Source organism: Lagopus leucura, unplaced genomic scaffold, assembly GCF_019238085.1.
Source record: "Lagopus leucura isolate 7727_CA_CO unplaced genomic scaffold, USGS_WTPT01 Super-Scaffold_810, whole genome shotgun sequence".
Classification (NCBI taxonomy): domain Eukaryota; kingdom Metazoa; phylum Chordata; class Aves; order Galliformes; family Phasianidae; genus Lagopus; species Lagopus leucura.
The window spans coordinates 14,424,257-14,438,070 of NW_024962261.1; the positions used below are offsets into that span (position 1 = coordinate 14,424,257).

The window sequence follows — 13,814 nt, forward strand, 5'->3', positions numbered from 1 at the left end:
CATATGGATATCCAGCTCTTAACTTCCTTGGTAGATTGCCCCCAAATGGAGCACCTCTAGCAATATTTGAGCAATGGATACTTATCACAAGGGCTTCACTGGGCATCAGCTCATTTGGTACACTTAGACAAACTAATCCACTCTACGTTAGTTATGGAGTCCATTGGGGTTACAGAATCACAGAATTGTAGGGGTTGGAAGGGACCTCCAGAGATCATCGAGTCCAACCCCCTGCCAAAGCAGGTTCCCTACACCAGGCCGCACAGGTAGGCATCCAAGCAGGTCTTGAACATCTTCAGAGAAGGAGACTCCACCACCTCCCTGGGCAGCCTGTTCCAGGGTTCAGGGGGTTGCCTTGAGTTAAGGCTCTTGGCTCTGATCCTCTAAGGATGGGTGGAGATCAGAGGGCCTGGTGTCCTCTGGACAGCTGTACAGGGACAGTGGAGGGGGTCCACAGCAGGACCTGTGAGATGTTAGGGGCCCTGTGTGTGGGGTTTTCCACTCAGAGGACGAGAAGACCAATTTGGGTTTGCTGTTCTCAGCCTGTTCTCTCTTTGGCCACTGAATTGGTAGATGAAGGCTTAACCAGGCTCCCCATGGCAGTGCACAAAGAATAGCTGGCTATCAGTCATGCCTTTAGATAAGTAGTTCGGACAGATTTGGTCTGCACAATTTCTGGAATAGGATCTTGAAAAGAAAGCATGGGTGCAGGGGCACATGTGTGTCAGTGGCTCTTCCCCATCAGTTTACCCCCATATACCTCAACAGATTGTTGCTGAACTGAGAGCTAAGTCATTTGTATTCATGTTCCTGGTGATGCCTAATGCTAAGATATTCATATAATCGCAAAATCATAGAATGGCCTGGGTTGAAAAGCACCATCATAATCATCTAGTTTCAACCCCCCCTGCTATGTCACCAGCACCTAGTGGTCACCAGCCACTAGACCAGGCTGCCCAGAGCCACGTCCAGTCTGGGCTGGAATGCCTCCAGGGATGGGGCATCCATGACCTCTTGGGCAACCTGTTCCAGTGCTTCACCATCCTTTGTGTGAAAATTTTCCTCCTAGTATCTAACCTAAATCTCCCCTGTCTCAGTTGAGATGTGCATATTAGCAGATAATTGCATTGTGCTCCTTATTATTGGATGTTTCCAGTATTTTTGTTTCTTTGCATTGTATAGATGCAGGAGGTAGTAGCGGCTATTAACCTGTCTAGTGGACAAATGGGGGCAGGTGTCCTCTCTCAGCCAATTCATAGCTTTTCTCCCTTCAGCTTGTGCTTTCTGGGAAGGCCTCTGGTGCAGATGGCATGTTTCAAGATTGATTTTGTGGATTTGATTCAGTCAAGCTCAGTTAAGTTTGGATTCTCTGGAGAGCATAGAGGCCACCAGCAGCCTTACTCTGCGCAGGTTCCATATCTGAGCTGGTTGTCTTTTCCACTTGTCACACTGGGAGTTGTTCCAGCATGGACCCGGTGCCTCTCACCTTTTCACTGCTCATCCCACTGTGACCCTTTTTCCTGGATGTTTCCGGTGTTTTGCATTAATACCTTGCATAGATGCTCTCTAGTGTGATTGCAAGTAGGGAGATTTGCAAGAAGCTTTTGTGCCTGTCTTCATAGGAACTCCATATCCTTACGTTTAAAGCATAGAAATCACTGTTGGCTGTTTTATTGGTATTTCTGAGACTTCAGTTGGGGTTTAGTTTTTATGCTTCCAATTATGACTGCTTGATTTTTTTAATCACTGTTTGCTCAAATCTTTGAACAAAGAAAATTCTTTAGAAGTTAATTAATGAACACAGAGATGGCCTTGTTTTAAAAAGTGTAAAAATGTTATTTTTATTCAGACACTTGTCACCTCAGCTGGTAATTGAAAGAGATTAAGTAGGTTAGTTCTATGCCTAATTATGTCTTCAGAAAGTTGGGCTTGGAATGGCACTTGGAGAAGAATAGTTAAACTGTACGTATATGACTATCGAAATTCAACTTATTTCTACTATGCATCTTTTAGAGTGCATTCTATGTATGTGGTATATATTGTAGCACAGGTTTATATGTAAAGTAACCTTGCTGTAAGGAACTGTAATGGTTAGCTGCAGTGAGCACGTTTAATGTCTTTTTTTTTCCAAGAGTTTTGTTTATTTTTTTGCAGGACTACTTTCTCAAATGTAATGGAATAGTACTTGTGTTGTACTAGCAGTAATTTATTCAATAAAATCTCTTATGCCATTTGCAAGGGTAAGTTAGGTAACAGAGTCCAGACTGCCTTCGAATGACAACTGCCCTCCTGATATTCCTATTACATGGTAGAATTTGTAGGCTGAGTTGATACTCTGGGCAAAATTTGAAACTAATCAGCAGAAAGGAAAGTACAGTAGCAGGAATTCTACTGACAAGTTCTGTTTCTCTTTTGATAAATGGTCCTTTGTTCACCTGCAACAATTCTTCTCAGGGGGTGACAACCTTAAACAAAACATGGATACACAGGTTGCAAGATGCAGTTTGGCTAACATTTTGACATACAGGTTGGGAGCACACCATTGAATTATTTCTAATGGATAGCATATGCATTTGCCTACTGAAAAACAAACATTTCATTTCTGACAGTTCCTGCAACAGGCAGCCGATGTTGTTGGTATCTGTATGAATTGTAGGAGGGCACCATGATGGGACATACTGTCTATTGGAGAAAGGTTTCACCTGCAAGAGAAAAGGAGTGTTGCTGAGTAGGGGTGGTATAGGTTGTGCTGCTTGAATACGGCTGTGAGATGCAGTCAAGGCAGGGCACAGCCATGAATTCGGACTTAGCCAGTTGAGTAATGATTAAAACCTATGCAGTTTTGGGTTTGGTTGAAGTTAATCCTACCTCTTTCCTGCTGCTCAAAGTGGGCAGAAAATAAAACCAGCAAGTGTTTTCAAGTGTAACAACAAGAACAACAAAGAATATGTAAAGAGAGAAAAAAACAAGGGACATGAGAAGTTCTGATTGTTTTTTGTTTGTTAGTTTGTTTCTGACACTGAAAATACTAAGTACAATGATATGGTTCCTGCAAATAGGCTTGGCAATAATAATAATACCTTGTAAGACATCATCTGCAGAATAGTTTGAGATCTAGTAATAAAAAATGATAAAGAAGAGCTTGAGTGCTATTTTTTTTATATCTGCAAGTGAGAATGTGAGTACGAAAGCAAAGGTCATATATGTAGGGCATCCCATCCTGTGGTCAGCGTGAGGGGGAGAAAGGGACTGGGATTTTTCAATGGAGCAGTAATCTGCCAGGTGTACAGAAGAAATTACTGAGGTGTATTGTAAATAGTTGCTGAAACTTGCTGGAACAGAAATAATTTCGACATGACAGCGCACTCTTATCTGTCTGTGGTGCCCTGCTCTGAACAGTCTGTATCCTTACTGCATTTCTCAGGTTGCCTAGAGAGGTGCTTGGATGCCCCTTCTCTGCAGACAGCCAAGGTCTGGCTGGCTGGGGCTCTGAGCACCCGGTTGAGATGTAGGTGTCCCTATGCAATGCAGGGGGATTGGACCAAGTGACCTCTAGTGGGCCCTCCAACACATACAATTCTGTGCTTCTATGTTGGGGAAATAAAAAAGTTAGACAGAACTTGGATTTATGTTTCAATTAGTTGTACTTGAAAAAATGTGATGTAAGGTTCTTAAAGACAGAGTCTGAATTATTCTGTGTGCATTTTCTTTCCTAAGTGTCAACAGTTTGTGGGCTGGTTCTGCAAATAGCGAGGCAGAGGGTTTTCACAGATCCACGCCTCCAGAAAAGGGAAACAGGGACCCCAAAATAATTAAAAACAGCAGCAACAATCTGAGGAGAAACAAACTCATTTATCAAATATGGTATTGGAATGCAAGATAACACACTATAACACAATATAATTAGAATTGAAGCTAATGGATCAAAGACAATGAGAGAGAGTGCCCGAAAGGTGGAAAGGCCTCACCGTAACACTGAGGTGAGATGCACAGTCTGTTTGAGCAGGGAGGAGAGCCTGATGAAGAAAGAGAGGTCAGATGACCTACCAAGGCCTCATATCTGTTCCCCCTGAGCAGAAATGATGACAACACAGCAAGCAGTCTTGTGGGGAACATAGTGGTTCTTCTCTTCTGGGACATGTACTCGGAACTGGAGCATTAACACTTCAACTCCCAGTGCACTACATGATGATATGATTGGAGTACCGATAATCAAAAATCATAAAACCATGGCACTGAGATCTTCCAGAAGATATGAGTAACAGAAAGATAGAATATACTTCTTTCTTTAAAATTATGCCGAGATAAGGATCGGTCTGATTACAGACTATAATTGGCTGAGTATAGGTTTGTTAAGAACTAATTGAGCTTTATAAAAATCAAATAGGAACAGTTAATAATGAAAGGATGCCAGAGCATCTTTCAATAGAAGGCATCCAACAATAGATGACTTCTATCTTAAGCTTTTGGTGTTTTATGACTCTCCTAATAGATCCAGAGTAATCAGATGCCAATAGCATGTTTTACACATAGAAGATCATATCAAATTGGAAGAATGGCCTACGGCATGTTAGTACTGTTAACAATTAATGATCTGGATGATAAGATAATGAATAAGCTTAATTAAATCTGAATTCTGATATCATGCTGTTGAAAGAAAGGACTTTTGCTTTAAACTTTTCTACTCGTTTTAGTATGTGTGGGTTGTTGGTTTGTTTTAAGTATATGCTTTTAGTGTGTGCTAATTTTGCATGCCATCATGTGTCCAGTTGATGGATCTGGTGGAGACCAGAACAGTTCACTGCATTGATTAGACCTGCAGAAAAATTCAGTTCTTTATTCAACAGAAGATGGGACATCAGGTAATGGTTTTAAAGGAACCAAACAATTAACTTCCTTTCTCAAATAGCATTCTGAATTGTAGCCGAGAAGTTTTAGGTCACAAAACTTGCTGGGGAAGACTGTGATGTGTGAGGCTGTTGACGCTTTAAGAAAAGCTGAGATTCTAATTGTCACAAATGACACAGGTATACTTGTACCAAAATTTTCTTCGCAGTCTTTCCAAGGCATCACTATGTGTTGTACTTCTGTAGGGTGACAATTTAATAACATAAAGCTCATTCAGTTGATCAGCACAATCCTGAAAATTGAGCTCTTCATTACTCCTCCTTGGATTTAAAACACAAAATATCCTTGCACTTCATACTTTTCCTTTGCCTTTTCATTCTGTTTCCCACCATGGGCTCCTGACTTATTCCTTCCCTCCAAACTACTGTATCTCTTTTTTCTTCTCCTGAAGTTTTTCTTTCCACATGATCCGGTATCACCAACTGCATGCTCTGGTACTCTGCCCTCTGTCCAGGGTAGTAGAATGGATCATGCTTGAATAGGAACAGGAATAGTTGTTCTTTAAAATAGTTTGAAGCAGTACTGTGCTTCTAGTGCATAGATTAGTAAATTCTGTCCTGAAAAAATGCTGGCATTATGTGGCCAATGCTGTGCTCCTCCACTCTGTCTCATTTCTGAGTTTGTGATATTATGATAATAGTGTTTCTCAGTTGACAGTTTGGGCCCTAGAGAGCTTGGAATTGTTTAGAAATGGTTAGCAAATGGCACAAAAGTCCACTTACAAAGTTCTGCTCCTTTTAAAGGCTGCATGATCCAAAAGGCACTTGATCTTTCTGCTACTCAGTGTTTAGGTTTTATGTGCTGTTCCTGCATGTTGTGGATCTGAGAGTCTTGGAGCATTGTCTTTGTGAGGTGGATATGTTAGAAGGCTGTGGAATTGTAATGACTTACTTCTTTAGGCACAGATTAAGAAATAAATATTTCGTACAACCTGCTTTATGTGATGATACCTAGCTAGTTCTTTCGCCATCTAAAATTCTGATAGAGGTTATTCTGGTAACTCTCTCTGAACAAACGTTGACCCTCTGTGAATCTTCTGGTGGATCTTACTGAAGACTAACTTTGTCTTGCAATTGTTGGTGGCTCTTATCTCTGCTTTACTCCCCAAACTTTGTATGAGTTGATTCCTGCAGTCTCTGTGTGATGCTGTAGTTTTCTCAGTTGGACATTTGTAGTTACATTTGTAAGAAGGAGATTAAGTTTTTATCTGTTTGTTTGTTTGTTGTTTGTTTGTTTTCTGGCAGTGAAACAAGTGAACTAGAAGGCAGCTGTTGTGATCATAGAATCATAGAATAGCTTAGATTGAAAGTGGTGAGCTGCAGGCACAAGCTGCCCAGAGGGGTTGTGGGTGCTCCAATCCCTGGAGGTGTTCAAGGCCCAGTTGGATGGGGCTCTGGGCTGTATTAAAAGTGGAGGTTGGTGTCCCTGCGTGCGGCAGAGGGGTTGAAGCTTGATGATCTTTGAGGTCCCTTCCACCCTAATCCATTCTATGATTCTGTGACCTCAAAGATCCTCTAGTTTAAACTCTTCCAGGGCCCGTCCAGCCTAGCCTTGAATATGTCCAAGGATGGGATGCCCACCTCCCTAGGCCAATGTCTTACCCCACCTTACCACTCTCTCAGTGAAAAATTTCCCCAGCACCTAATCTAAATCTCCCGGCATAGTTTGAAACTGTTTCCCCTTGTCCTGTCCCTGTAAGGGACGATGATGAATGGATTTGTGTAATGTTTGCATGCTGTTCAATGTGACAGAATTGTCAGATTGTGTCAGCTGAAGGTCTGCACACATAAGGGAGCTGCCCCAGGTTCTTCAGGTGCCTACTCTGGTAGGACGCTGAATTGCAGATGAAGGAAGTGAGGCAACTGTCTGATGGTACTGGTAATCAAGAGACTACTATGCCTCTGAAGAGAGTGGTGCTGGCTTTCCTTCCTCTGTCGTAAACTGCTACATAGAACTAAGTCAACAAAAGCTATTCTTGTTATCATGATCAATTTTATGCTGTGTTAACTGCCTTAGTAGAGGAACATGGAAGGAGTGGGATTACCTCTTTTGACAGCAGAAAGCTAAAAAGCTGATTCCACAGTTCTCACTTCTTTGTGTGGGGAAGCAGAAACAGAGCAAAGGAAGCTGGAGACAGGCTACTTTGGGGAGCCAGATTAATGGACAAGAAAGACGAGTAGAAAAACTGAATTTCAGAGTGTAGAGCTACTTCTCAACCGGTAGGAAGCTGATTTGCGGGGCAGAAAACATCTGTGAATTGCAGGAAATCTCTGGCTTGCAGAAAAAAGTGAGGTCCTTCACAGAAGTATTTGTTTGACCCATGTCTAAAGTGAAGACTGATGAAGAAATTAAGACAAAAAGTATATCTTTATTTTTCTTGAGGCAACTGCAGGTTGCATAAGCAAAGATTTTCAGTAGCTGAAAATGTAAAGTCCGAATAATTCAAGTTTGTTTCAAGTCAAGACCCATAATGACCATCAACTCCAGCTCCTGGCTCCACAGAGGACCACTCAAAATTCAAGCCCTATTTCTGAGAGCATTGTCCAAACAGTCCTTGAACTCCATCCATGTGCAGCACAGTATCTTATCTGGTCTAAGAGTACATGTAACTTGAAATGCTTAAAAGGTGCTTTGTAAATGGCTTTTATTAAATTTGTTGCTATAAGTGAAGTGAAGCTTAAAACAGTTGATGTCAATGCCACCACATCACTACTGTTGTTAAATCTGGGGGTTGATGTCAGATTTAACTGCTGGCATCTGAATTCAGGTTAGCTCTGGTTTGAATTTTTAATATAGACATAGCATAGCTGTATCCCCTGTGAAAATTGGAATGCTTTGTCATCTTTAATTTTCTTTGCAGCATCCTTATGAGATTGGTCTGTATTGTTATCCTAACTAATAAAATAAAGGAACAGATCCGTGATAGGTTTTATTTACTTATTTGTTCATTGTCCAGGTTAAATGCCAAGCACAAAACTCCAACCAAAATTTTAAATACAAATATCAGTTACTTATGGTTGATGCGTGTAATTTAATTTTCTTATAATAATTTCTTGTCCTATCTGGCAATCTATGCTAAAATGCATGCTCATAGCATTTGTTGTTGTGTTGTTATTGCAGTTCATTTTCATTATAAAAATCTCTGCCAAAAATATCTGCTGGAGAAGCTCTTACTATGCTCTACCCATCAGATAGCTTTTTCTGTAGAGCGGGTAGGTATTGACATGACAGGCAATTGCAAGAAAGAAATAGCAAAGGGTGAGACTGCCAAAGTAGTGATAATTCTTTTAATTTTCCTTTGAAAATGGAGAGAATGTTGCACCAAGTTTTTGATAGTGTAGGGCAGCTGTTGATTGAGATCTGGATTATCACTCACGTTTTATTTCGAGTGCGACTGTTATTTGACATATATGTATCTCTTCCTTCAGTTGCTGGAGAAGTTGGAACAAGGAATGCTTAGGAAGATTATTCAGTCTTGATTTACAGTTGCTGAGTTCCGAATGGCAGTGGCTTCTTTTCTATTTTCTTTTTTTTAGCAGTTTACATTTTGAAAAAGGCAAGTATGACGGTCTCTTCAGAAAGAGCCTCCATTTTCTGAAGTCACTGCTAGAGAATGTCAGATGTTTGTCTAATAAGTTCACTTTATTCACTGTTAGTCGTCCACTTCTGATTCATATTGTGGCTTTTACCACAATTACTGAGAATTCTTTCAGCAAACTTATTCTCAATGTAATTTTAATAATGGTGAGCAAACAGAACATCTTCTGCTGAGGATGTTTAGCTTCAAATTAAGTCTAAGGTATGTCCTTGAGATTCTTTCGTTCTTCACACAAAATAGAAAATAACATTGACCTTAGTGTTGCTGGCTGGTTTGTTCTTTAGCAGTATGCTTACGTGTTTTTATATGTATTTATCCGAAGAACACATTCTATACATTTGTTAAGTATATTACCTGCTTTCAGTAACTACCTTGTTGACTTGGTTGCAGTAGTCTTTTAGCTGCTTGCACTCAGCATCAGAGTATTTTATGTAATACTGCCCTCCTCTCTGCTTTGAGTTTCATTGAACAGTTAGACCAAGCAATCTTCTTGAGAGGATTTTGCAGTCATGATATTTGGAGACAGGCTTGAAAACATTTATTCCAAATGCTCCTTTCTGATGTTTTCTTTGGCCATAAATACCTTTTTCCTCTTTAACTTACTGCTGTTCAGCAGCAAAAGAGATTTCTCTCTACTCCAAATAAAATGGAAATCAAAACTGCTATTGATCCAGCTGAAATGTAATGATTTAATTTCTTAGTACGTCACCTTACTCTGAAGATCAACAGCATGATTCAGCTCTCTTTATGTCTCTGGTAGTTGAAATGTTGAAAATAGCATGAAATTAATCCTTAAGAAGAAATCTTTTGCGTTTCCATGATCTTTCTGCGTTCCAATTTCTTTCCAACTTCAGGTCATAGATTGATAGAAAACAGTAGTTGGCTTATTGGGTTTAAATGTCTGTACATTTGTGCATTTCAAAATTAAACAGTTAGTATTCCTTCCAAACTAAACTGTTCTTGTTTTTTCTTCTCCATTCCCATTTTTCCAATCTTTCTTGCACTTTTCTCCCTCCCTTACCCCAATTTTCCCTCTAAAAATATTCTTAGGAATGACTTGCTGATGGTGTGCCGCCAGCTGAATATGGAGGAGTCTGTTGCTGAGATCATGCACCAGCTGGGAGCAGATGAAAATGGAAAAATTTCCTTCCAGGATTTTAGTCAGTGTCGCATGCAACTGGTGCGAGAAATCAGGAAGGAGGAAGTGGAGCTTTCTGTGAAATCAGATGACTCTTGTAAAAAGAAAAAGTTAAGAGATAGAATAGCTTCCTGGCCAACTAGCAGCAATAACAGTTTAGGTAGGTATGACATCTAAATGTCCTGCTGATGTTGTTTAACAGACAACAAGCTCTGATTTTGTTGCTACTAATTCTTTTTGGCATCAGAATTGTCCCTGAAGAGCTTTCAGAATATGCTTTGGCATAAATTTGTCACATGTTAAGGTGTTGGTACAACTGATGCATCCATGTTGGTTTGGTGTGTATACAAATATGTGTGAAGAAAGTTCTCTTCTAAAAAACCATAATTACTCAAGACAACATCGTTGAAAAGACAGGAGTTGTGGTTATATTTTTATCTTGCAAATGCTATATGTCAGATATGTCCAACCTGCAGCCTGCGGACCACGTGCAGCGCAGCACAACTGCACTGTGGACACCCTCTGCCTCATGCCATCATGGTGTCAGCTCTGCCGTGCCGAGGAGCCTGGCCCTGGACTCACACCCATTGCTCACAACTGCCAAACTGCTTTGGGCGCTCAGCACACTGTGGGTTGGAACCAAGGGTAGGGGACGGTGCAGGGCAGTGCTGACTTTCCTTCTCATGTCTGTCACACACACTCACTCTCATCAAAGCCTGCATGTATTGCGTGCAGCTTGTGCTTGTGCCTCTTGCTGAGTAAATTGCAGTGATTGTCAGTACTAGTATTTCAACCTGACTCATGGCATCTCAGAAGAAAACAGAATCCAGAAAAAGAAAAATTGCGGATGAAGGAAAAAATGGGCAAATTGCTACGTTTTTGTCAAGACAAATAGAATGGCGGTATGCTTGACTTGTAAGAAAAGCATGTCAGTTTTCAAATATTACAGTTTGAAAAGACATTATATTCAGAAACATACTGGCAAATTTGATATATAGCAAGGAGCACTATGTAAGGGCAAAACAGGGAACAAAGAAAATGTCTGTCATCTCAACAAAGTCTTTAAAATAGTTAAAACTCAAATGGACTCTGTTATAAAAGGTAGCTACATGGTAGCTAATTGAATGCAAAAAAAAAAAAAAAAAAAACCAAAAAAAAAACAACCCACCTTTGACTGATGGTGAGTTTATTAAGCAGCGTTTGGAAATTGTGGCAAATATAATTTGTCCTGATACAATTTGTCTGCTAATAGATATTGATGGCACCAGAGATGGTTGGTAAGAAAACGGGACTTAAAAAATTAATAGAAGACAATGCAATTGCCACTGGCAACTCAACATTTGATGAAATGTCACTGCATTATACATCACAAAAATTTATTTGTGAAAGCTTTAAAAATGGGCAATGTCACGCAAATAGTCATCAAAGCTGTGAATTTTTGTAGTCCAAGGGAATGAATCATTGCCAATTCCAGGACTTCCTTAAAAGTATGGATTATGGCGACATCATTTACTTTTCCAAAGGAAGATGGCTAAGTCGGGGCAAAATGCTAAAAAGGTCTTACAATTTGCAAAATGAAATCAAAGGGAAAATTTGTGCCAGAATGTGAAGATGAAAAATGGCTCACAGATTTTACATTTTTGACGGATTTGGCTGCTTGTTTAAATGAGCTAAACATGTGTCTTCAAAGTGAAAATCTACTTACCTGTGTTATGTTTCAAACCATAGCAGTGTTCAAAATGAAACTTAAATTATGGTGAGCTCAAGTTATAGCAAATAATTGTACGCATTTTTATGTTTTGGCTACACGCAGTCCTAAATTAAGTTAGAAATGTGTTCTGTTTTTTTTTTTATTCTCAGATATACTTCACACTTCTTTCTGACCAGTTTGTTTCTCTTTATTCTGGGTCTTCATGTTACTGACCTTTAATTCCTTTTTATTAGTCAGCTTCCAAGAATGTAAAGCTGTATGTGTATGGTTCTTAGTTTTAGTTTGTATTTTGCAGGGTTCACGCTGCACTTTCTTACAGTAACTCTTTTTACACGTGTTTGTGGCTTGTCTCAGATATGACATGTTGCTTGTGTGCTTTGGATCCTTGGTGAATTCCACATATTCTTGCTTTTTAGATTGATTGCACATCATTTCGCTTGTCATCTCATCATCTAACGCTCTCTGGCTTTTCTTTTTGTCTTCCTAATGTAGTAGATGTGTCTCACAGCTCTTCTTATTATTTTTATCTGTCTGATCTCTGTTAATGTTTTCATTGTCATACTTGTTGTAGTTACTTACTCTGTAGTTTCTCTGCTCATTTTCCATCACTGGCTACACTGAATCTTCATAATCCTTGGGCTCAATTGCATTTCCTGACAATAAATCAGTGAATCACACAGAATCACAGAACTGTAAGGGTTGGAAGGGACCTCTGAGGATTACTGACTCCAACCCCCTGCCAACGCAGGCTCCCCACATCAGGTTGCACAGGTAGGTGTCAAGATGGGTCTTAAATATTTCATGAGAAGGAGACTCCACAACCTCCCTGGGCAGCCTGTTCCAGCGCTTCATCACCCTCACTGTGAAGAAGTTCTTTTGCATATTGGTGTGAAACTTCTTATGCTCCAATCTATGGCCATTTCCCCTTGCCTTGTCCCAGCAGACCATTGAAAAGAGGTTGGCCATATCCGTTTGTCTCCCACACTTCAGATATTTGTAAACATTAATGAGTTCCCCTTTCAGTATTCTTTTCTCAAGGCAGAACAGACCCATGTCACCCAGCCTTTCTTCATGGGGGAGATGCTTCAGGCCAGTTACGATCTTTGTGGCCCTCTGCTGGACTCTCTCCAGGAGTTCCCTGTCTTTTTTATACCAGGGCACCCAGAACTGGATAGAGTACTCCAGGTGAGGCCTGACCAGGACACAGTGGAGGGGGGAGATCACTTCCCTTGATCTGCTGACCGCTCTCCTTTTAAAGTAACCCAGGATCCTACTGGCTTTCTTGGCCACCAGGGCACACTGCTGGCTTATCACCAGGCTGTCACACACCAGGTCCCCCAGATCCTTCTTCGCAAAGCTCCTCTCCAGCAGGTCATCCCCACAACCTGTGCTGATACATTCCTTCCCAGGTGCAAGATACACTTGCTTTTGTTAAACCTCATCTGATTTCTAACTGAAATCACCTCCAGCAGCTATATTGGATAGCGTTTCAAAACCAAGGTGACCTCTAATATCTTTTTTTTTAATTAGGAATGGTGTATATTCCTTAGCTCATATATTTAATTACCTTCACCTCCTTTCTTATATTCGTTGTTCTTTTAGTGCTGTTGCTGTTCCATTTTTGTGTTTGCTGTCTACCATTTGGCTGCTAGACATTTCTTGTCAGCTTGGGCTTTAAATCTTTCTTTCTTGGACAGATTGGCTTAATAATTATGTTTTATGGTAATGAAAAGATTGGGCCTAAACTTGACCAGGGGAAGGTCTTGTAGTACAGTCTCAAAATGTATCCCATAAAGAAATCTTGTTAATTGCTATCCTAAACTCATATGACAAACATTCAAATTCGGTAATGCATCCAGTTCAACCTCTTTTTCTTATTGTCTAGCATCTTCTTGTTGTATGAAAGTAATTTAATACATTTTGCAATTGATTAATGAATATTTCTCTTCATATATATGTTTTTAAAGTTAAGTCTTGAATAACTCCAAGTTTCTTGCCTTGCTCTATTCTGTTTTGTGCTTATGAAGCCTGACCTTTAAGACTACAGGGACTTCATGGTAAAGACATCATAATGATTGGAGGACATATGGAGACATTCTCTTACGTAAAGCAAAAAGAGAATGGGAGAAAATAACAACGAGGATTCACAATGCATCACATTTTTAATTCGTTGTAAAAGTAAACCATTGTGGCAGCATTATCCAAGATGTTCTACAGATACGTTTTTAAGTAGGCAAGGAAACACTGCTGTCATGTATCTCTGTGATAACATTACAATGCACTGGGTATGAACGTAATGAGAGCCAAGGAATAATGCAGTCAAGCTTGAATTATGATCTGTATTTACTCCCATGTCCTTCATGTCCTCAAGAGCTCATGCATGTAGTCTTCTAGTAATCAAAGAGTATTATATTGAGCAGCTTACTACTGCTTTCTACACATTGTTTAAAACTGGAAAA

The 13,814-nt window shown here is 40.1% G+C and overlaps 1 protein-coding gene across 1 annotated transcript in view; it reads left to right on the forward strand.

The window, feature by feature from the left end:
- The window catches only part of MCC (MCC regulator of WNT signaling pathway), a 202,496-nt gene that overhangs the window by 6,579 nt on the left and 182,103 nt on the right, over window positions 1-13,814 (forward strand). Inside the window, exon 2 of the mRNA XM_042866143.1 lies at window positions 9,557-9,804. Coding sequence (XP_042722077.1) covers window positions 9,557-9,804 — 248 coding nt within the window. The remainder of the gene's footprint in view (window positions 1-9,556; window positions 9,805-13,814) is intronic.